The 24,572-nt window shown below is 48.6% G+C and overlaps 1 protein-coding gene across 1 annotated transcript; it reads left to right on the forward strand.

Moving 5' to 3' along the window:
* Window positions 1-755: 755 nt before the first annotated feature.
* LOC308643288 (adhesion G protein-coupled receptor E2-like) lies at window positions 756-17,690 on the forward strand (the record flags this gene model as incomplete). Its single annotated transcript, XM_081283194.1, has 17 exons — window positions 756-786; window positions 2,412-2,465; window positions 2,642-2,761; window positions 3,293-3,448; window positions 8,470-8,616; window positions 8,746-8,792; window positions 8,902-8,979; window positions 9,386-9,563; window positions 10,677-10,784; window positions 11,110-11,333; window positions 11,521-11,697; window positions 13,796-13,993; window positions 15,223-15,458; window positions 15,691-15,757; window positions 16,334-16,425; window positions 17,214-17,382; window positions 17,466-17,690. 17 exons carry the CDS (start codon window positions 756-758, stop codon window positions 17,688-17,690), a joined length of 2,307 nt encoding a protein of 768 aa, XP_081139320.1.
* Window positions 17,691-24,572: the final 6,882 nt, after the last annotated feature.

The following is a 24,572-nucleotide window of genomic DNA, read 5'->3' on the forward strand; positions in this document are numbered from 1 at the left end:
CTACCAGATATTTGAAAGAATAGATTAATTTTTCACAGCAATTACCCATTTTTCTTTCAGTGTGATTATGAAAGATAAATAGAGAAAAATACTGCTAAAATTTATAAAGAACAATAGTAGTGTGAGGACCAGGTGCCTCTGCGGGAACTGCCTTCTCAGACTTTCCAGGTGTGAGTGTTGGGAATTCCAAGTCTTGTCTCAGGCTGGGGACACAGTGCTTTGGTGGAAGGGAAATGGTAAGACATGAGCTTACATAGACTCTCTCTCCCTGCTCTGGAGGAGAGTCACGTGTTGGGCTGTTTGACTTCTCCTGACCCATCTACCGAAGCCCTGAGTTCTATATTTAATCATGAGCCCTGTTTTCATGTAAGTTACACAAGTAAGTCTAGGGATACGTAATAAATAGATAAGTCTATTCATTCTGAAACAAGGTCCTTATGGGGCAAAAAGACCAGGAGAATGATCCTTCATGCTTGAGCTTCTAATGCACAGTGTCCCACCTTCCTGTCTTGAAAGATGGAAGTCACGTCCAAGGAGATCTTCAGCACGATTATTACCATACTAAGCAAATATTTGGAAACAAAGCTCTGAGTTCTGAGAAATTCACCAGGGAACTGATAGGAGGTAGAGAGCATCCAGACTGTGATTTCCTCGCTGTGGTCAACTTCATCACGAGTCATATTTAAACAGGAAGCTTTCTTAACTCCAACCAGAACCAAAACTCCTCGGTCACTGGGCTGGCTGGTCTCGGCACCATGAGAAGCAGATGTCTAAGACTGCTCCATGGTAAGTGGAATCATGACCATGTGACAGGCAAGAAAGGGAACTAGGAATCACCAAGTAAGTCCTTTGCTTCATGTTTGACTGGTTTTCTCACTGTCCCTGTTAGAGAGAGAAGGGAAGATATTTTTAAAAGATATCAGCTCTTTTAAAAAAATTTAAGTTCTTAAAGGAGAAATGTATTCCTAGAAAGTTACTCTTAGTGAAAACTTTGGGACTTACCAGGGATTTGTCATTATATTCCCCACATGCAGCAGGGTTCTCCAGATATATAAGACCAATAGGGCACTATACAGAAAGAGGGAAGAATGATTGTTATAAGGATATGCTCATGCAATTGTACAGGCTGAGAAGTCCAGACTATACTGGGTATGTGGCAGGATGGAGACCAGGGAGGAGGTGCAGGATGGAGACCAGGGAGGAGGTGGCAGGATGGAGACCAGGGAGGAGGTGCAGGATGGAGACCAGGGAGGAGGTGGCAGGATGGAGACCAGGGAGGAGGTGGCAGGATGGAGACCAGGGAGGAGGTGGCAGGATGGAGACCAGGAAAGAGGTGGCAGGATGGAGACCAGGGAGGAGCTGATGTTCCATCTCAGGTCCAGAAGTAGTCTGGGCCAGAACTCCGTCCTCCTCCAGGGGCCAGTCTTGGTCTCTTAGGGCCTCCATGGGTTAGATGACCCCACAGGAGAGGGGATTTTGCTTTACTTCCATCTTCACATTCAATGGGGCCTACTCTGATGAAGGCCTCACGTAAATGTTTAGAGCCTGACCAGGTGTCCGGGCAGCACATTAGATAAATTGACCAAGAAGGAACCACCAATACCCCTAGACTTTATTTTAGGGATTGAGAACCAGACTCTCTTGGACTCCTTGCCTGTCTCTCTGTTGAACAGCAAGAGGCTCATGTACCTAAGGCCCCGTTGATTGAGGAGGGTCCCAAGGATGTGCCCCAGGAGGGGGCAGCTGCTGAGAGGCAGGAACAGCAGGAGAGGCCCCCAGCCTGAGCCCAGCACCTGCCCACAGCACCTTCCTGTTGGGGGGTAATAGGGCACCACGGGGTCCCAGGACAGGCCGTGGGGCTGACAGTGGTGGTGGCAGATGTGGCTCTCAGGTGCTCCAGCCACAGCTGCCATCCAGGTGGCTGGTGTGGTGTGTGTCCCAGGAAGGGGACAGGGCCAGAGCACCTGAGAGACCAGGCAGGGGACCTGAGAGACCAGCTGGCCCTGACCCTCCCTTCCTACCTAAAGGTCAGCGATGGTGGTAAACACCTGACACACTGGGGTTTGTTCCCACGTGACCCTAGGACGTGGGTGTCATCTTGTCCCCACTCCACAGAAAGGGAAACTGAGGCAGGGCAGTGAGGCAGCCTGCCTGTGCTCCAGGGTCTGAACCAGGGCCACCAGGCTCCAGTCCCCCACCCACAGGCCAGGAGAGCCCTGGCTGGAGCCCAGAGCTTGCCAGGCTCAGCCCCCTTCCCATCCCCCAGATCCTCTGGGAAGCGCCACCTGGGGTCATTCTGAGGAGTGGACCAGGTCCAAGCCCAGGAGGGTCCACAGCCCCTGCTCTCCAGGGTATCACCTCCGGTCTCCTCTTTCTGCTGGACCTGCTGACCCGCCCTCTCTGTGTTGCAGGGCTGCTTTGTGTCCTGCTGAGTCTCTCCAGAGCCAGAGCCCAGGGCTCTCAGGGTGAGTGTGTGGGGAGCAGCCTGTCCACAGCCAGAGCCTGGGAGGGGCCCTGCACCCGCAGCCCAGGGAGGAGAGTCCTGGGCAGGGAGGCTCAGGGCATCTCCCCACATCCTGGGACCTCCTCTGGGGAGCACATTGCCCCCTCCTTGCCTCTGACCAGTCTGTGCCCCCCACAGCCTGTAACCCCCGGTGCCCTCTGAACTCGGAATGTTTCAGCGCCACCGCCTGTCGCTGCAAACCTGGGTTTGCCTCCTCGTCTACAGAGATCTTCACTGACCCCCTGGAGATCTGTGATGGTAAAGAGGATGGGGGAGGGGCAGGGCACATCAGAGTCTGCGGGTGCCCAGTGCCAGTGGGGGTCATGGGTAAGGGTCAAGGGCTGAGCCTTTGACCTAAAGGCCATCATCAAAGACAGAAAATAGAAAGGAAAGAGTAAGTTGGCAGAGAGACCAGGGAATTGCATGGCTTCTGTCACAGAGAGGACCTGGGTCCCAGGAGTTGGTCTCAGCCTGCCCTTAGGTCTGGAAGGGTGACACTGAGCTTGTAGTCCACACACTACCTTGGCATTAACTCCTGTGGACAATGTCCAATTGTCCAATTATCTCCTGGGGGTGTTAGTCAGAGGACTGTGTTGAGCAGATCAGACTGTGTGGACTTCAGGAATGGTTTGCCCCAGCATAGCCTCAGCAGTGCATCCCAGGATTCTGTCCAAAAGATAGTAACTCAACATCAGACCCCATGCTGGGGGGTCAGGTAGGGGACAGGAGTCTGTTCCCTAAGAGACCACACACCTTTGGGAGGTGACCCTTGGTCCTATTATGTTGCAGACATCAACGAATGTTTGTTGCCCCGGAAAGAGTCCTGTGGATATTTTGCTGACTGCCACAATGTGCAGGGGAGCTACTACTGCACGTGCTTCCCAGGATTTGAGCTCCATTCTGGGGCAAAAAAATTCACTAATTCGAGTGAGAACACATGTCAAGGTAAGGCCCACCCGTCACCTTCCCCCGCCACATGCAGTTCAGGGCACCAGAGCTGATCTGGGGACAATGCCCAGTTATAGCCTCAGCACCTGGACTGTGAGGTGGGGCAGCTGTGCGTGGACCCATCACCAGCATGAGTCCAGTCCCCCAACCACAGGCCAGGAGAGCCACTGCAGGAGCCAGAGCTTTCCAGGCTCAGGGGAGGGTCAGGACACTCTAGGACCAGCTGCTTGGCCCCATTCTGATAGCTCTGCTTGTGACGATGGCCAGGGGGCTTATCAGGAAACCCTGTGGACATGTGAGATGTCACAACATCATTGTTGTTTTCTGTTTTTAAAAAATGCCAGGCTCCAGTGGCCTGTGCCTGTGGTCTCAGTTAGTTGGGAGGCTGAGGCAGGAGGATCACTAGAGCCCAGGAGTCCAACCCAGCCTGGGAAACAGAGAGACCCCATCTGTAGAGGGGAAATGTGGGGGAGAGACAGAAAAGAAAAAGAAAACCACAGGACGGAACCCCTATCTTGTAAAGCTACAAACAAAGGTAGAGGCTGGGATGCAGCTCCCGGGCAGAGCCCTTGCCTGGCATGAACAGGGCCCTGGGCTCCCTCCCCAGCACTGAGAAAATCAAAACCAAAACTAGAGGTGGCTTTGCTCTTGGTTCACTGTGTGACTTCAGACAGGTCGCCTCACCTCTCTGTGCTGCAGTGTGTCCACCTGCAGAAGGGGAGTCCTGGGACTGGGGAATAGCTCAGTGGTAGAGCACTTGTCTAGCAGGTGTGAGTCTCTGGGTCAGTCCCCAGCACCAGGGGAAGAAAGGGGGAGAGGGGGGGAGTCATCAGGAGGGAAATGAGATCCAAAGGCACTGAGCAGGTCCTGGCTCCCAGAAAGTGCTGTTAGCAATGGCTTCTGAGCTGAACAGGGCCTGGGCCAGGAGTTGTGCTCATCTGCCCTTAGGTCTGGAGGGGAGAGGAGCTTCCAGCCCATGTCCACCTCAGCATTGTCCCCTGGTCCAGATCCAGGGGTGTCACCAGAGGACTGGGACAGAGGTATCCTGTGGCATCCAGGGGCCAAGGCTCTGGCTGACACAGGTGGTGCCCATTCCAGTCCACTGTCCCACCAGCACAGAGAGGGAGGGTGGTGTGGAGGCCAAGGTCAGAGGCAGGGGTCAGCTCCCTGGGTCCAAAGCCTGGACTGGCCACCCGAGAGCAGCATGGGATCAGCAAAACCACCTCCTCTCTTGGAGCCCTCCTTGTACCTGCCCCCAGGAGCCTGGAGCCCAGAGATCCCATGAGGTGGGGGCTCTCAGTGGCTCATTACTGGGGAACCCAGGGAGCTGGGGGGGGGAGGCTGAGCCCAGGATGTGGGGAAATGTGGGAGTTGGTGGAAGGTCCCCTGGGGGCGCTGCTGCACCTTATTCCCAGCTGTCCCCACGCGACCCCACCCCACCTCGTCCCCTCCACCTATGGCACACCTCTGCAGCCATTGCTACCAGCTGGGAACAGGGGAGGGGACAGTGATCGCCCCGTGGGGACTGGACAGGGGCCCTTAGGGAGCGTCAGCCCTGTCCTGGCCCGTCCTGCTGTGGATCCACACAGCCCGGATGAGGGGTCCCAGCAGGGCATCCTCAGGTGCAAAATGGGCCCAGGAGACCAGAAGCCCTCCCTGCCTCATCCTGACCCAGGAATCCTCTGGGCTCCGGGAACCGTTGGCCCCTTCCTGGGACACCCAGGGCCGTCTGCCATGAGCTGTCACTCACTCCTGTCTGGGGTTCTCTGAGGCTGCTGTGTTGGCCATTCACCTCAGGCCTCTGTCCTGTGGGTCCCTGTGGCACTCAAAGGGGACCTGCTTCCTGAGCATGTTCCCCTCACGTTTAGAGACCAGGAAGATAAGACGCCAGGAAACACCCCGGGCCTCAGCTGGGAGCTGCTTCCAGAAGCTTCCTCATTTCGTGTCTGTGGCCCTCTCTGATAAGGGGGAACCTCCTCCAGGGGTGGGGACAGCAAGACTCCCCGGAGACAAGCTGGGCACCTTGGGAAGGCCTGTCAGTGTCCACCCACAGTTCTGAGTGCCACACTAGGAGCTGGGGGATTCCTGGGGACGATCGAGGGTGCATTTGTGTCACTGTGAGGAAAGGCAGGTGGGACCTGCTGGGGCCTGGGCACCTGGGGCTTTTGGTTTTCTAGTTGTTTGTTTTGGTCCTGGGGACCTAACCCTAGGGCCTTATCACTAACCACATCCCTGGCCTCCTGAGTCACTGGGATTACAGGCCTGTGCCACCTCATCTGCTTGAGCACCTCATGTTAGTTCTTCTGCTGCTCAGTGTCAGGGTTTTTAAATTGTGATGAAATCTGCATCCATAAAACTTACCATTTTAACCACGTTCCAGTATACTAGTTCTGTGGCACTGAGCACATTCCTGTTACACAACCATCTCAGTCATCCGTCCCCGGGAATATATTCCTGTTTCTTTTCTGTAGTTACTTAATTGACAAATAAAAATGTTGTACATATTGATCAGGTACAGAAGGATGTTTTGAAACATGAATGCCCACTGGGATGGCTAAGTGGAGCTGATTAGCATATGCAATGCATGAGGTACTTATTTTTGTGGTAAGAACACTTCAAATCTAATCCCTTAGTGATTTTCAAGAATACAGACCATTGGCCAGACCCAGTGGTGCACACCTGGGATCCAGCAGCTCAGGAGGCTGAGGCAGGAGGATCTTAAATTCCAAGCCAGCTTCAGCAACTGAACAAGGCCCTGAGCAATTTAGTGAGACCCTGCCCCAAAATAAAGAATAAAAAGGGCTGGGGATGCGGCTCACTAGTAGAGTACACTGGGTTCAATCCCTGGTATCAAAAATAAATAAATATGAACAATAGATCTCTTGAACTTAGCTCCTCCTACCTGAAGTTTTGTGCCTTCGATGCACATCTCTCCAACCCCCTCCTGTTGCCCCGACCCCTGGGAAACACCATGCTACCCTCCCCTTCCAGAAGTTTGACTGTTCAGGTCCCACGTGGAGGTGACACCATGTGGTATTTCTCCTTGTGTGTCTGGCTTATTTCACTTAACATATGTCCTCCAGGTTCACCTGTGTTGTTGTGATTGACAGAGTTTCCTTCCTTTTTAAGGCTGAATAGCACCCCTCTGTGGGTGGGTGTTCTTATTCACTGTTCCGTGGCTGTGTGTGTCCCCATACAGAACCACACTGTGTTGTCACTACAGCTTCACAGGAGATTCTGAAGTCAAGTCATGGGATGTGCCCAGCTTTGCTCCGTTTCTGAGCACCTGGCTTTATCCTCAGGTGTTAATGATGAGTGTCACTCTGGGAAGCCCTTGGCCATGATCTCCCACCCCCACTGCTTAGGCATCAAGAGTGGCCATCACTGCCACCTTCTCCCTGAGCGTAGACCACCTGTAGGACCCCAGTGGTGCAAAGATTCCCACTGGGCCTCCCTCTGCCACTGCAGGATGGAGAGGAGATGTAGATCCCTTGCCAGGCCCCACCATGGCACAGAATCTGAACCCACAAGTCCTTGGGCTCTGCTCCAGAGAGCAGAGTGGTCCTGGGACTTTCAGAGCAGCCCGGCCTCAGGAGGTCCACCTGGGACCTTAGGACTGTCCACGTATCACAGCAGAGTCAAGCTGAGCACCAGGGTCTCTTCCCTGAGAGAAAGCACAAGTTTGGGAGGTAAGCCTCTGACCTGTCGTGTTGCAGACATCACCAAATGAGGGTCATGAGAGTGCCCCGTGGAAAATCTGCAGATGGCCAGGTCATACAGGGCACAATTGCTGCACGTGCAGCCCAGGCTGTGTGCTCATTTCTGGAGCCAAGAATCCTTTATTAATGAGAGGAGAACAGCTGCAAGGTAGGCCCTTCCCCCACCTCCCCATCATCAGGGTTGAGATTGCCAGACCCTTTCCTGTGACATCTAGGTGGCAGAACCCTGGTTACAGGAGTGGTGCCCTGGTCTGAGACAGGCAGGTGTGCATGTACCTGTTGCCCAGCACGGAAGCAGGGTAGCATGAACGTCAGGGGCCAGCTCTGTGACTGGCTGCCTGGGTCCAAAACCTGCCTGTGCCACCTGTTAGCTGCATGTTTTTAGTCAAATCACTACCTCTCTTTGAACTTGGTCTACCCATCTGTATCATGAAGGTGATCATAACACTGCCTACCTCCTGTGTTTTCCAGGAGGATTATGAAAATTACAGGTGCCTGTAAGACAGCCTGGCCCATGGTGGGTGTTGGACTCATGTGTTTAAAAGATGAGCACATCTCCACCCATTTAAGGAGTTGCCCAGAGTTTGGGTCTTCCTGGGGGCCATGTCCCGGCCACTCAGAAGAAAGCTAGTTCCACACAACTTGCTCTGGTCCTTGCCATGGTCTAGCCTGACCCCGTGATTCCCAGGAGGAGTAACTTCCAGGCATGAGCAGGATTTGCCTCCTTCCAGGGCAAGGTGGTTAGGCAAAGAAATCTGCTTCCAGCATCCATGGGGCCAGGCGGAATCCAGCAGTGGGTGTGCAGGAGCCAGGACCCATCCATGGAGAAGATGGTAGTGCCAAGGACACAGAGGGAAAAGGGAAGGTGCATGAATGTAGGAGGTACACAGGGTAAACTGTGGATCAAGGGAACTCTGAGGATACAAGGTCCCTATGGGTGCACATTGTGCCACCTGTACATTCCTTGGCCAAAGTATCCAGGGGGCTGTATGGAAAGACCATGGTCCTGGGAAAGGAACAGGGGTTCTGATGTGAGGCTCCCAGGGGACCTGGGAAGCAGCAAAAAACTACCTGGGAGGACATGTTTCTGCAGCCTCAAAACCTGCATCAGTACAGGGCAGGCCTGGGGCACAGCAGGGCTTGCACACTCCTCGACACACACACAAGGGAGTGGGTCACTGGGTGGCAGCACCACAGCCGAGGCAGGGCACTAATGGGAGGAAAGGGGGTGGAGATCAGATGGTGGAGAGCACTGGTCCTGACTTCAGTGGGAACCAACCCCTCTCTCTATGTCTCCAGATGTGGACGAGTGCAGCCCCAGGCAGCATAAGTGCCACCGCTCCACCACCTGCACCAACACCTGGGGGTGGTATTGGTGCCACTGCCTCCCAGGCTGGGAGCCAATTCCTGGGAGACACAATGGCTTCTACAACAACATCTGTGAAGGTACCCAGCCTTCCCTGACCCCAGAACCTCCCCCACCCCACTCGCATGTGCACACCCACATGCAGATGCTCATACACACCCATGCACACACACCTGCACTCCTAATGAACCACTGTCCTGTCCCCACAGTCATGCCCTTCTTCACCTGGCCTCTGCCCCCTGGAGTCCATAGCAAGGTGAGCGCCCCAGCCAGGACAGGGAGGTGGGGATCCTTAGGCAGCACCCTGATCACTCCTTGGCCCTGAGTTTCCCACCCACCTGTGACCACTCATCTCACCTCCCCAGAGTCTCTCCCGCTTCTTTGACAAAATCAACAATCTGCACAGGGATTTAAAGTCAGCCATGGCCAAGGATACCATCCAGGTAAGGGTAAGATCCAGGGGAAGCAGGGAGAAACCTCCCCCAGAGGGAGAGGGGCAGTTTTGTGCTGGGTTGAGGGGACAGATCCAAGCACAGTGGGGTCCTGCTCTGAGCTGGCCACTCTCCCAGGGCAGGTGGAAGAGGACACTGGGAGCCACACACACTGTTAGACGCCCACGTGCACTGTCTGTCCTCTTGCTCTGATCCTGGTCTTGGGTTTTGTCATCCTTGACTGTCACGAACGAGGACTGACCTCTGAGGAGCAAGGGCCACACAGGGAGTCCCAAACCATGCTCTCTCTATCCCCAACTGGACAGTGTCTGGGTCTGTTCTCTGGGGCTGAGTGGTCAAGCTCTTTGTGTGGTCCTTCTGGCCCAGTTCCACCTGCTCTGTGCCCCCATCCCTCCAGGGGATCATGCAGGAGGTGGATGTGCTGCTGGAGACCCCTGGGGACCTGGAGACCCTGCCCCCCTCACAGAAGCATTGTGTGGCCACTCACTTGATGACAGGACTGGAGAGTGCCCTGAGACACCTGAGCAGGGTTCTGCCTGAGGGGATAGCAACCTTCAATTATTCTGCAGGCACACGTAAGTCCCTGGCTCTGCACCAGCCCCTGTTCCTTGCCTCATCCTCTTCTGATCCCACTAGAGCTGAGTGGCCACACTGTACCTCAGTGAGACTCACATAAATAATCACAACAGTGAAAAAGGCAGAAAACCACAAATAGTACACATGTAGGTAGCAAAATAGAAACAGATTCAAAAAACTAATGTGGAAGAATACAAATGAATCTTTTTTCAGTATGCTTTGTTTCATTGTGGTAAAATTCACATCACATAAATTTCACCATTTAAGTTCACCTCTTATCATTCACCCAAAAATAAAATATATACATAAAATCCACCAGTTATACATTTCAGTGGAATCAAGAACATTCACAAACTGATGCAGCCATCACCTCCATTTCTAAGACATTTTTTTCGAAAATTTAACACAGTGCCTCCTCAGCTTTCATCCCTCACTCCTCCCTTCCCCCAACCCTGGCATCCACTCACCTGCTTGCTGTCTTAATAGAGCTCCCTATTCTACATTTAGTAAAAAGCAATCATACAAAGTGTGACCTGTCCCTCTAGCTTCTTTCACCTAGAATAATGCTTTTGTAACCAGAGTTTAGAAAGAATGCATATTCATTATTCCCTATATGGTTAGTGAAATTCAGCCATATGGATTTGGTATAACTCTGATCACTCATGTTCATTTAGGAGGTTTTTCACTATTGATTCAATCTCTTTACCCATTATAGGTCTCTTCAAATTTTCCACTTCTTCTTGAGTCAGTTTTGGTAGTTTCTGTGACCCTCAGAATGTGTCCATTTCATCTCAGTTATCTAATATGTTGGTGCACAATTGCTCCTACGGTTAAAATTCTTCATAATTTCAGATTTCATACCCATGTATGTATGCACATATATGTATACACAACACATATATACACATACATATAAAATTTGAATTTACAAAGGATAATATACATATATGTATGTGTACACATATGTGTCTATATACACACATATACATATATGTGGTTTCAGTGAATTGGAAGTTACACTAGGCCCTTGATTTATGTGACATATATGTGTACATATACAATATCCATATATATATTCCTAACATAAATCTTTTTCTTCCTGTGACTCATAGAACTGTGCCTAGAGGTACAGAAGCAAGGAGTTTGCAATGTCACCTTGAGTCTGAATCAGGCAAAGATGCAGCTGAACTGGAATCTGGCACAGGAATCTTGTTCCACAGGTAACATCTGAGATGGGGAGAAGGTGGATGTCCACCTTACACCAGTACCATACTGTTTGGAAGAGGCCCCCAGGTGAGAAAATATGCCCAAGGATGTGAAAAAATACAGAATTAAAGACTAAAGGGTGATGTGGGTGGGAAGAGGTCACTAGAAGAGCGTCCAAAGGGGAGGTTCTGGGGAGTGATGAGGCCACATTCTGTTGTGTGCACGTGTGAATGTGGAGCAGCAAGTCCCACTATTGTGTATCATTATAATACAACAATTCAAAAGGAGGAAGAGGCACTGGAGGAGACCCTGAGACTCACCCGTGGCCTCGTCCTGCAGGCCCTTCTGTGGTGGGCTTGGTCTCCACCCCAGGGATGGACAAGCTGCTGGCCGAGGCTCCCCTGGTCCTGGAGCCTGAGAAGCAGGTGGCTCCCCATGGGACACACAAGGACTTGCTGCCAACAGTCTCGTCTGTTCTGCTCTCAGATATCATCTCAGCCTTTTTGAGCAGTAACGACACCAAGAACCTCAGCTCCTCAGTTACCTTCACCTTCTTCCATCGTGTGAGTGGTGGAGGGGAGATCATGGTGTGGGAAGAGCCCCAGGCCCAGGCACACCCTCGTTGTCCTCTTAACCTTGAGGTTCAGGGGGCTCCCCACAGGTGCACCCCACACAGGAAAGCCAGCCCTTCCTGGGTCAGCATCTCTGAGCGCAGGAAGACCAACTCACACCCCTGCCCTGTTATTACAGCCAGTGACCCTTGCACCAAGGCACAAGATGCTCTGTGTCTTCTGGGACCACAGCCAGAATGGGAGTCACTGGACCACTGCAGGCTGCAGGACAGTGAGCACTGGAGGTGGCAGAACCACCTGCCACTGTACCCACCTCAGCAGCTTTGCTGTCCTCATGGTCCACTACAACGTGCAGGTGAGAGGCTGCCTTCAGCATTGATTGGTACAAAACACACTTATGCAGATGTTGCTGCTGATTTAAAACAAATTTGTTCACTCGCAGTTTCTGTGGGTTAGTAACCCAGCACAGGGGGATGAGTTCCTTGTACAGCTTCTAAAAGACTGACAAGATCACATCATCCAGGGCACACTCTCTTCTGGGTCTTGCAGCCCTCCTCCAGCTCCCTGGATGCAGGCAGAGTTCAGTTCCCTTCTCTTAGCAGCTGTCAGGGGGGACCACACTCAGTTCCTAAGAGCCATCCACATTTCCTCTCCAATGACTCCTGGTTGGCCTTCTCACAAAATATCAGTGTTCCTATCTGAAAACCGGCATGAAAATGTGCATTGTATGGAAACTCTCTCAAGTTTTGAATCTGCTTTCCCAGGAAGAGTCCAGATCTTTAAAGCAATCACCTGATCAGACCTGATCCAGGAAAATAAACTCCTTAATCTAAAAGTCAACAGATGGAGTCCTAAATTCCACCTGCAAAATCCCTCTACAGCAACACCTAGATTATCAGAGAATTGAATAATTAGAAGAAGGTTTGTGTAACAGCAGGGGGTGGACACAGGAAGACCAAGTTAGAATTCTACTTACCACCAGGGTCTGTAAGTCAACCATGGTCGGGTTTCAGGTTTACAAAAAAGGAAGGTCTAGTGACAGTGGAGGTCAAAGGGGGTCAGGGGAGTCAGAGAGGATGGCTGGACCAGGGGCTGTTTATCTCCTCCTCCTATATCCAACTGAGTGGACACTTCTGCTTCCCCAGGTTCAGACTCTCAGGTGAGCCCACATTATGGGTATTTACTGTGAACACCCTGTGACTATGAACATGACAAAGATATCAGCCAAGAGCTTTTTATATATTACAGAAATTAGATTTTGTCTTTACATCAGATGATCTCAAAATTCAGCACATGTTAATATCACTTGGAGGACCGTTTATTTTTAAGTGCTTTCCTAGGAAACAATCTCTATTTTTTAGATACGTTTCAAGAACAAAAATAGAAGAAACAGATCAGATACTTGGTTAAAGGAAGAAAATTAATGATGATAGTAACTTAAAATTTACACTTTCCCACCTAATTCTCCAAGTCCTCTTAAAACCGTGAGAAAATGAAAAGAAAACCCCCCACTCCATTACTCTTTACTCAGAGGCATCTATTTGAAAGTTTTGCCTCTGTTTCATTTATCAGGTGTCATTCTTTCCCTCTGCTCCTCCTCTGTCCTGCCTCCTAATTTCCCAATTTTGTCTTTACATCAGGGTCTCAAATGTAGCATGTACAAATGTCACCTGCAGGGTTTGAACTTTGTTTTCAAACATTTTCTTGGGAAACCATTTCAAATTTACAGATATGTTGCAAAAACAAAATTCACACAAACAACAACTGAGTGCACTTGATCCAGATGCACCTGCTTCGAAATTTTACCTTCATTGTTTACCATTTGAACATTTCCCCTCCCTCTTTCCTGTTCTCTCCTCTTTCCCTCAATTACACTGAAATAGAATTGATGGTGGGCTTTTAAATGACCTTATGGCTTTAAGATGACTTTCAAAAGAAGTTAGGGAATTGTGAACTTTAAGCTACTGTTATCATTTATTTTATTTTTTAACCAAGTATCTAATTCTAACTTCACAGGGACTTGTGGCCAGTTAGGAACAGGCAGAGCTGGACTGAGGCCAGTGGTGTCTGGGATGGGAGGTTAATGCCTGGACACTGAGGTTCAGGTCCTGCCCTGTGGCCTCATGGGACAGGGACAGAGGGACCCTCAGCATGGGCTTCACACACACTCACTCACATATCAACATACGCCTTACTGTGCCCCAAAGTCAGGAGTCCCGGGTCTCCTCCTTGAGTTAGGACTCTACACATCCGGGTCTTCTAGCCGCTTACCTGCTCCATTCAGAAAACCTTACAGTCCAACCTTCTGAACCTGGAGCCCCTCCCCCATCAGCTTCACACCTAGACCTGGTCCCTCTGTTCCTGAATCTGCTGCACCAAATGACACAGATAGCGGAGGGGTTCCTACCCCAGAGCAGGGCACGTGGCTGTGAAGGCTCCTCCCTCTGCCCCAGGATGACGACCCCGTGCTGAGTGTCATCACCTGCGTGGGGCTGGGCGTGTCGCTGCTGTGCCTGATCCTGGCGGCCCTCACCTTCCTCCTGTGCAGAGCCATCCAGAACACCAGCACCTCCCTGCACCTGCAGCTCTCGCTCTGCCTCCTGCTGGCCCACCTGCTCTTCCTCACAGCCATCCACAGAACCCAGCCCAAGGTACCTAGGTGTCCCTGCCCCGCCCCGCCAGCCCAGGGGTGCTGAACTCAGGAGCCAGGCTGCTGGGCTCCTAATCAAACAGCCTGGGTCCTGAGAAGTCCAGAGGAGTTCAAAAATGCCCATTTGACATTGAGGGATTCAACGAGAAAACGAACCCTCTTGACAACTCCATCGCCTACATCTCGTGTTGCTTAGCAACAGGGCTTGCATCCTGGGGAAGTTCCTTCATTAAGGGACCCGTAGGGTGAATTGATGCAAACTATAGATGGCATCTGTCAATCACCGGAAGTGGCCTCCTAATTCAATGGAGGCAACTGGGCTGGAGTCACGTGGCACCCCGTTTTACAGCAGACATTTTTCACCAGGAGAAAAAGGAGGTTCTACTGAATTTTTAATTTGGTTAATCAAAACCTTCATTTTCAGAATTTCTATTTGGTTCATTTTTAGAATCTGGCTTTATTGAAATCATCTTCCACTTTCTGCATCTTCTCCAAATTCATTCCTTACATGTTGTTTTAGCTCGTTGAACATTTTAACTAGGAGATTTCTAAATTCTTCCCCAATATTTCCTCTGCTGTCGTGCCTACAGAGTCAGTTGTTGGAGTGCTGTGGGCTGTGTGGTTTGCTCCCTTGCTCTTTCCTGCTGATTGTAGGTCTGCCCACCTTCTGGGTTGATTATCTTCTCTGCTTTGATTCAAGGAATTACTTAATGAGCTTCTGTCTTTTAAGAGCCCAGGGATGGGAGAATATTCAGCTACTGATACTGTCATTCAATGTGCACCCTCAGCTGTTCCCAGGATCATCACCATTTGGAGACAAGATACTAAACCCTGTGAACTATAGTAACTTCTAAAATAATGTGAAAAGCATAGTGTAGTAAATGCATAAGCCACCACATGATCATTCGTTGCCATTTGTAAGTAGTAGGTCCTGCCCGTCCTTGTGTGACTCTGCTGTTCAGTAACCAGCAGTCCAGGGGGTTTCTTCACAAGACCTTCGCCATTACTGCATGAGGAATGCCCCAGGGCAGCGCTGGGAGGTTATGACATCACTGGGCAGCAGGACCTCTCCAGCTCTGCTGTGATCTATGGGAGCACACACACAGCCCATGGCTGAAACACCACAGTGCAGCGCCTGGTGCACAGCAGAATCCCCCACCACAGGGCACAGGGGGCGTCCAGGGCCACGCCCAGACACTGATTGTGCCCTGGGGTCTCTCTCCTCCCCAGGTGCTGTGTGCAGTCACTGCGGGCGCCCTGCACTACCTCTACCTGGCCTCCTTCACCTGGATGCTGCTGGAGGGGCTGTTCCTCTTCCTCACGGCGCGGAACCTGACTGTGCTCATTTCCTCCAGCAGAAACAGGCTCATGAGGAGGCTCATGTTCCCTGTGGGCTACGGGGTCCCAGCTGCCATTGTGGCTGTGTCTGCAGTAGCCAGACCTCACCTGTATGGCACCCCTGCTCGGTAAATGCGGACCCCACTTGTCCTTCTCCTCTCAAGCATGTCCACGGTCATCACTTGAACCAAAGTAGCCTTTTGAGTATTTCAGAGCTTAAGCATTAGAGTGTACTGTGACATATCACACATCCGGGGAGTCTGGTTTCCCGTTCTTGTGGTTGTTCATGGTGTGGAGTGACTCTGATCATGGATTCCTACATGAACACAGCAAAGTGATGTTGTTCTTTCTCTTGCTCAGCTGCTGGCTCCGTCCAGAACAGGGGTTTGTGTGGGGCTTCCTTGGACCTGCCTGTGCCATCTCTTCTGTGAGTAATATCATCAGAGTTCCTTGCTATCCATCTGAGGGTTACTACAAGAGCAGGATTATAAGGATGGTAACAGAACAAGATTATCCCTGGATTGTTATGGGTTGCATTGGGTTTTCCCAGACTTCTACATCTACAAATTCTAACACTATTGTCAAATACTAAAACCCACTCTGGTGTAGAATTGATGCTGCAAGGATTAGAATGGAGAGATAACAGATTTAAATTTTTATTCAATAAAACTTTGCTGTGGGGGATGGGAGTGTAGCCCTAGGGCAGAGAGCTTGCCTGGCATGCACTAGGGTCTGGGTTCCCATCCCAGAAATGCAAAAGAGAAAAGAAGATATTCATAAATTTCTGTGGTATCTTTTGGGGGGTTCTTTTTAGTTATACATAACAGTAGAATCCATTCTGATACAATTACACAAGCATGGAATATACCTTATCTAGTTAGGGGCCCATTCTCATGAATGTACATGATGGTGGGATTCACAGTGATGTTGTCATATATATACACAGGAAAATTATGTCAGATTCATGCTTCTGCCTTTCTTTTACTTCTGTGGTTTTTTGAAGGTCAATATGGTTTTCTTCCTGATGACCCTCTGTATTGTGAAGAGGAAGCTGTCCTCCATCAACAGAGATGTGTCCACCCTCCAGAACACGAGGTGAGATGGATCAGGGGACATAGATGACAGTGATGCCCAAGAGCAGAGCCATGTGCCTGAGCAGCCCCTCATGTCCCTCCTCTGGGGCTTCTGAGTGGCCCACAATTAACAAATGCAGCTGCGCTTTTTTGGCTGCCATCTCAGACTTAGGGCTCTGCTGCTTACTCCAGTTCAATCCTCCAGGGGGCGGGATTGTTCCTTCACTCAGCATCTTGTGTAAAATTGATGCTCTTTCTTCTGGGTTCCTCTGGTTAACCTTTCAAATTTTTGCATATCATCATTTAGTTGTATTAGACACTTGAACAGAGCCTACGATTAATGAAAACAGGAATTTTGCCCTGTGTTTGTTTTCTGAGATACGGAATCACTATGTTTCCCTGGCTAGCCTCCAATTCCTGGGCTCAACCAATCCTATTGCCTCAGTCTCCTGATTAACTGGGGCAACAGGTGTGCACCCCTGCCCCCAGCTTTCCTTTGTGACTTTTTATGTCCAAGCCCTAGCACGGGGCATCCTCAGTCATGCTAGATTAATAAAATTAGGAATCTTCATGGAAAATCATAAAACTCTTTGAAGTGAGCTTAGGAATTATCACTGTCGTGGGTCCAAGTCAAAAAGCTATCCTGGACTCAAAATGGCATTTCAACTGTGGGGTATCATTGAGAGAAAAGATCAGAGTTCATCCCAAGAAATCGCTTACAGGGGAGAGTAGGTGCATCCATGGGTGGAGAGGGGAATAGCCTGATTTTGTTGTGGGTGTATTATAAGCCTCCATTCTCCCTCAACCTAGGGTTCTGACATTTAAAGCAATGGCTCATCTCTTCATCTTGGGCTGCACCTGGTGTCTGGGTGTCCTGCAGGTGGGCCCCCTGGCCCCCGTCATGGCCTACCTCTTCACCATCGTCAACAGCCTGCAGGGCTTCTTCATCTTCCTGGTGTACTGCCTCCTCAGCCAACAGGTACCCCTGCCCAGCTCCCACCCATGCCTCCCCACCCGCACCCCTCTCTGTGAGCTGACCCACAGTGTGGGTTGCCTCTGCAGGTCCGGGAGCAGTACAGGACATGGCTCAAGAAGATCTGGAAATGGACAACTGGACCCGAGTCCTACACTCTGTCTAGCAAGGCTGTGTCTGACGCCTCCAGACCCAGCACGGTAGGGTCACTCCCTGCTCCCAAAGCTCATGTTTCTTGGTATTGGCAGGATTTCTCTCCTCCTGTCCACAAAACATGCTTCCCCTGCCTCCTGGACTCCACACCAATTACATAGGTTGGGTTTCTCTCTCATGGAGCTGTCAAAATCTGCCTCTGGTTGTAGATAACTGAATAGATTCACCACCCCCTCCCCACCACAACCCTAGGAATGATATACATATTGAGGAAAAGAAATGTCACCTTTTTGTCTAGAAAATAGGAAGCCATCAGATGGGGAAATGCAGGTGTTTCTACCATCCTGGGCACTGGACTGCTGTGTTGGTTCCCTGATGTCATTTTATCTTCCAGTGACTCCTTAAACTGGGAGTCTCCAGGAGTTGGGTTGTTGGAGTATCTTCCTCTCATTTCAGAATCCCTCCCTTGGATCATTTAGTAAAAACAAAACATTTGACTTGTAATCACTTCTGAATAATTTTCTGAAGCACAGCATTCATAAAGCTCAAGTGAGATTGTCCACTAAAAACTAGAAGTGTGCCGAGCTTCAACAGACACAGGAATAAATAATTCCCTGGGGACGGGGAAGATATGGAAAGAGAGAATTCAACACTCCTTCTTTAATAGTAGGTGATGGGCAATAGATAACAATGGCAGCCTTTCCTTAATTTTCTTCGTGTTCTCAGAAGCCAACACAAACCCTGAAGTGGGGAGATCAGATCCATCTTTTTTTTTGGGGGGGGGGGGGCAGAGAGGTACCAGGGATTGAACTCAGGGGCTCAACCACGGACCCACATCCCACCCCTACAGTGTATTTTATTTAGAGACAGGGTCTCACTGAGTTGCTTACCGCCTCACTGTTGCTGAGAATGGCTTTGAGCTCATGATCCTCCTGCCTCAGCCTCTCAAGCTACTGGAATTATAGGCATAGACCACCATACCTGGTTCAGATCCATCTTTTGAAAGATACATTTTTGTGTGTTTTTTAGCACATTCACCTGCTCTTATCTTTTGTAACTTAAGGGTTAGGAGATGTAGGAAGATGAGACTTCTGAGAAAGACCAAAATCAGCAAAATTACATCCAATGTAGCCTGTTGGTCAAGCCCTGAGAAATCCATTAGGCAAGACAATTTTGTGATTGAAATCTTCCTTTGAAGTGTGTGTGTGTGTGTGTGTGTGTGTGTGTGTGTGTGTGTGAGAGAGAGAGAGAGAGAGAGAGAGAGAGAGAGAGAGATTAAACCCCATAAACATATGTGATTATTTTTTGCTGACTAAACATTTCAAAAACTAGGGAGCAAGATGGTGGTTAAGATATGCCTGTGGTCATCCTCCAGGCACACCAAATTTAATAGATATAATTTAAAAATTCCCTGTGTATATTTGACGTGTGCCACGTGAATATAGGATACATACAGAAAATAAAATGGTTATTATAATAAGGCAAATTAACTTATCCACCATCTCATATTCCTTTTTTTAAAACCAAGCAACTAAAATCTATTTATATAACAAATTTCTTCTTTCCTTTTTTAAATGTAAATTGTAACTTACTTTTCTACAAACTTCTATATCATTTTTAAATAATTATCATTCCAGACTGATTAGAAATACAGCCTCCTTCCCCATGGAAAATCTGAACCTCCAATGGGTTACTTTTGAGCCATTAGGAAAGGACAAAAACTCTGTGCTGTGTGTTTCAAGAAATCCATGGTGTTGGCCATGTGAAGGGATTCTTGGAGGACATAATTGATATTCAACTCCTGCAGAACCTGAAGTCTGTCCATGACCAACCTGGTGCTGAGCAAAGTCAATATCCAGATGCCATCTGCAGCCCAATTCCTCAGTTTCTCTGTTAAATGTTCTTCTACTGCCCCCCTTCCTATGAGACCTCTTCCATGCAAAAATTCTAGAAGCAATAAAACCAGCCTCCCAGGATGCTCTCATCCACAGCATTTAAAAGAACTTGAATATGCTTTAAACTTTTTAACAAAAAAAGGAAGAATAGAAAACATAAAAGGTTTGTATGGAAACATTGTTGTGTCTGCAAGGAAGATGGCATGCCCTATGTGGGATTTGGACTTTTCAGGATGTGGAAGGCTCCCAAGAATGCCGTATTCCACTTAAATCTTTCATAGTGGTGAAGTCGTGGCCAAATTGCCAAGAAAATAGATCCCCAGATAATGTCATGACAGATGTGTTAGTGAAATCAGGAGGAGGAGATAAGACTGAGCAGACAGGGAGATGGGCCTGGGTCACTTCCTGGGCAGTGAGTACAAACAGCACCTGCAGATATTTGCTAAGAAACTTACAAAAAGGCTATTTTTAAGCCAGGACCTATGTAACTCTGGTCCGTGCCTCTTCACGGAAGAAAAAATGCCTGATGCACATTTTGAGTGGACTGAAGGCTGCATGGACACTGCGGGCCATGCCAGGAGTGGGCAGGGGTTGACTTCCTTCAACCTCTAGATCTATATAAACCCCTAGACAATAGCCACACTTCAGTGTCCCTCTCTGGGACTCCTCCCTCTTGGAGAGATCTGATTTCTATTAGTCCGATAAATCCTGTTACTTTGCTCTCACTCTTGTGTCCATAGAAGTTTATTCTTTAAATTTTTGAGAGAAAGAACCCAACCCCATGCTCTGTGCTACATTAGTCATAATCTTGTTTTCTTTCCGAAAATAATTTAAATCAGAATTTTTGCTTTAAATAAAATCCATTAAATATGTTCATCCTCTCAATTTTCTAAATAAAATGCAGATACATATTTTTCCATATGTGGAATGTTTATCTCTGGGTAATGAGTTTTAGAATGAATTTTTGCTTTTGACATTTTTTAAGCCTTTAGGCAATGGGATAGATCACTTTTGCAATAGGAAATAGCCAAAGTGTCTCAAGGATCATCATGCCTCTGTTTCCCACAACATCACAAAGCAGTGGGTAAGAAAGAGGTTAGGAAATACACAGGCAGGTTAGACATAAATACAATGATAGAATTGTTTCTTTGGAACTCTTTAATTATATTGTTACAGTAATCAGTGAAAAGGACATAAAACATGGAAATCTTACATCTCCCTCCAAACCCAAGTCTGTTTACTCCCCTGCTTGAAAAGGGTCCAATGAATCAAGGACAGTTGTTGAGGTGAGGAAAAATAATTTACTTGGTAAGTCAACAAAACTGAGCTGACAGTGGGCTAGCAGCCTAAAAGACTGCCTTAACTCAGCAGACGCTTGAGCTCCTTTCAATCTTCAGGCAAGGGGGAAAGAGGGGGAGTTAGGTTAGGAAATGACAGGTGACCAGACTTCTAGACATCTCTCCAATGGCCCCACGCTGGCCACCTGATGATCATGGAGCTCCTGTAAATCCTGAAAATGTCTTAGTTATGCTTATCTTGGTATCATCAGCCTTGAAGGGGGAAGAGAGAGATTAGGGACGGTTCAGATAAGTCAGATTTGTGCTGCTAGTTTAGGGAAAACATTCGTCAAAAGATGAACTCACCTATATGCAGAGTGGAGCAGAAACAGTCTCATCTGTGGTCGGGACAGCAAAGGGGGTGGACACGATATGGAGGCAGAGGCGCTGAGGCAGTTCACAGCTGCACAGGCCCAGGAGAAGTGCTGTTGACAGAAGAGTTCAAGCCCCTAAAAGGCAGCACCAGCCACTGTTACCATGCAACGTGGATCAACCTCACTGACATGGTATTGAGGGGTGCCACGTGAATACAGGATACATACAGTGGAAAAAACAACTGAAGAGGGCTCTGTATGCTTCAATTTCCATGAACAGGAAGTGAAAACTTATGGTGGTAGAAGTCAGAGCAGTGGTGACCTCTGGGGACAGGCCTTACAGACTCGGGTGGTCTCCAAGGGAGACTTCAGCAGTGATGAAGTATTTACTTTTGATGGGGTAGTAGTCAGTGTAGACACACATAAAACTCATCAAGGTTCACACTAAGATGTATGAACTTTTGTGTAAATCATCCCTCAAATAAGAGTATTATAAAACATAAAAGAACACAGTGAGAAGACACACAAATGGACACCATGCTGAGTCAGAGCACCTTGAAAAAGTCATTCCCTGTCCCTCACCCGATGGCCTCGAGTACTCCCCTCAACGTGCTGAGCCCCAGCTTCCACGTGTGATGGGGGTGAACACAGGACCCACCTCAAGGCATCTCTAAGGAGACTAAGAGATGCAGTGCCTCCAGCAGAGGCTGCAGTCTATTAACAGCAAGCTCTAAGGGCGAGTGGCTGTCGCAGGGTGCAGGCCTTAGGGGAAAATGGCCAGTTTATAAAAGTAATGGTTCACAGGAAATGTACAAAATGTGAAAAGCTTTCTTTAATTCCATTGCTTCAAAATATACACATGCACTTAAAAACTGATGGAATTATTCAGTTCTCCATCACCATGGTGGGGAGTATAACACACCTCTCTCAGTAAATGTCCGATTAGAAATCAATATTTATAAGTGTGTGTTTACACAAATAATATGCTTGATCCCTGGGCAAATGTAGAAATCAATACATTGATTTCAACCACCCATGAAGTGTTTATATAAATGGACATGCTGAATGTGTCAGTTAGGGATTTGTGGTAAAATAAACAAACACACCCCCATTCTCTCCTATTCTTTCCTCAAAAACATTTTCTTGTGTTAGTAAGAAAGCATTCTTTTCATGTAACAAGAAATACATAGGCCAGGGCTGGTTTCACCTTCAGGACATGAAAATATGAGACACATACTAACAAGTATTCTGAGAACAACCCAAATGTCTACACTTCTACAAACCCACAGCTAACTGACAAGGGGCCACTGTAGGAGTGAGACACTGACAAAGGCAAGCCACCCTTCCTGACATTCTCTCTGCCACCGTGGGTCCTTTTGTGTACAGCAAGTGAGGAGCTGTGCCTGAAGGCTTTCTCACACTGATTGCATTGGTAGGGTCTCCCCGAGGTGTGGGTTCTCACGTGCACAATGAGGTGTGAAGACTGGCCGAAGGCTCGCCCACACTCCTGGCATGCATAGGGCTTCTTGCCGCTATGAGACCTCGCAAGTTTCCTGAGGTACGAGGGCTCACTAAAGGCTCGTCCACACTCCTGGCACTGGTAGGGCTTCTCTCCAGTGGAAGTCCGCATGTGATTCTTAAAGGTGGACAGACTATTGAAGACCTGACTGCAGGTTGCACACTCATACAGCTTCTCCCCTGTGTGGATTCTCTTGTCCACATTTAGGTGTGTGCTGGTCCAGCAGGACATCCCACACTTGGTGCACTTGTAGGGTTTCTCTCTGGTGTGGGTCCGCAGGTGCGTCTTCAAGGACGAGTGTTCCCTGAACGCTTTCCCACACTGGCTGCACACGAAGTGCTTCTCTCCAGTGTGAGTTCTCACGTGGCTCCGGAGAGATGAGGGCTGGTTAAAGGCTTTCCCACAGTCCTTGCATGCATAGGGCTTCTCTCCTGTGTGGTTTTTCTGGTGCAGAATCAGGTTGAAGTTCCTGGTGAAGGTTTTCCCACACTGACTGCATTCAAAGGGCTTCTCTCCAGTGTGAGTTCTCAGGTGTCTCCGCACATTTGAGGAATAGTTGAAGGACTGTCCACATTCTTTGCACTGGAAGAATTTCTCTGCAGTATGAGCCTCCTCGTGCCTGAGAAGGTCAGAGCTGTAGCGGAAGGACTTTTCACACTGGTCACTTGCATAAGTCTTATCCATGCTGCGGAGTTTTTCAGGTGTGATTAGGTGAGTGTTCTGGAAGAAGGACTTCCAGATCTCTTGACGTTCATGGGGGTGGGGGTTCTCTCCAGAAGGAATTGTCTGGTACTGAAAAAGTTGTCCATAGTATTAAAGGGTTTCCCTGGCTCCTTATATTCAAAGAGATCTTCTCCAGGCTGTGGTTGCTCCTGTCAGTTAAGGATAATGTGAAGACAAAGGTTTTATCCCACTCAGAGATCATGTTCCCCATGGAAGCTGAATTCAGGAGAAAGTCAGTCCTACATCTACTCAGAGTTCCCTCGAGAGGCACAGGGTGGACACTCTCCACCAGAGCTCTTTTCATTACTTTCCTGGGGCTTCTTAGATCAGAGGTTTTCTGAATTGTTTAAGCAAAATTAAGTTTTGAACACCCAATACCTGCATGCAATCTGTGAAAATGATTACTGATGGAAACTCTGTGATGATACAAGGGTTTCTTTCCAGTGCTGGGGATGGAACCCAGGGTCTCTCAAATGCTAAGTCCATGTGCTATCATTTACACCCTGGCACCAAGACACAAGTCTTAATCTACATTTAATGTTTTCTCCAACTTATGACATTCATTGACTTTAAAAAAAAACTGCTTCCTCCTGGGAAAGCAACCTTTGACACCAATCTATCTCTGAGCTCTTAGGCAGCTTTTCTACCCTATGGCAACCACAGACTTGTCCTACTATAGAGAGATCTAAGAGTAACCCCTTGTGAATCTTATCTGTTTTGTGTCAATGGAAAAAATCCCCACAGAAATATCTTGGCTAGGAATTGATTCTTGAGGTTGAAGTGGAGGTTCTGAAATGAATTAATAAAAGAATTAAAGGCACAGAGAAAGAAACTCTGGGATCAAGATGACCAAAAAGCATAACAAGGCTAGTTATGTTTTTTTTTTTCAATACTGATCCCAAACATAGGAAGACTATTGCAAAGAGGAAGAATGTATCAGAGAGCCAAGAACGTTTACTGAAGTCATTTGACTATGTGCAGAGTTATGTAATCACAGAACAAGAGACAAGAATCATAGACAATTTGCTGAGAAAAGACTCCATGAAGACTGGGACTGACACTGAGGGGAAATATTAGCAAGAATGTACAGTGGGAGGTATGGATAAAATACATGCATAAAAATAGTAAATATGAAGAGAAGGAGGGACAAATATTTCTACCAAATCAGAGGAAAGTATTAAAGATAAAAAGGAAAGGTTGATTTTCTAAAGGAGCTCAGCCTAACATCCCTCTCATTCAAGGCACTGAGAATGTC

Source organism: Spermophilus citellus, assembly GCF_964194105.1.
Source record: "Spermophilus citellus genome assembly, chromosome: 3".
In the NCBI taxonomy this organism is placed as follows: Eukaryota; Metazoa; Chordata; class Mammalia; order Rodentia; family Sciuridae; genus Spermophilus; species Spermophilus citellus.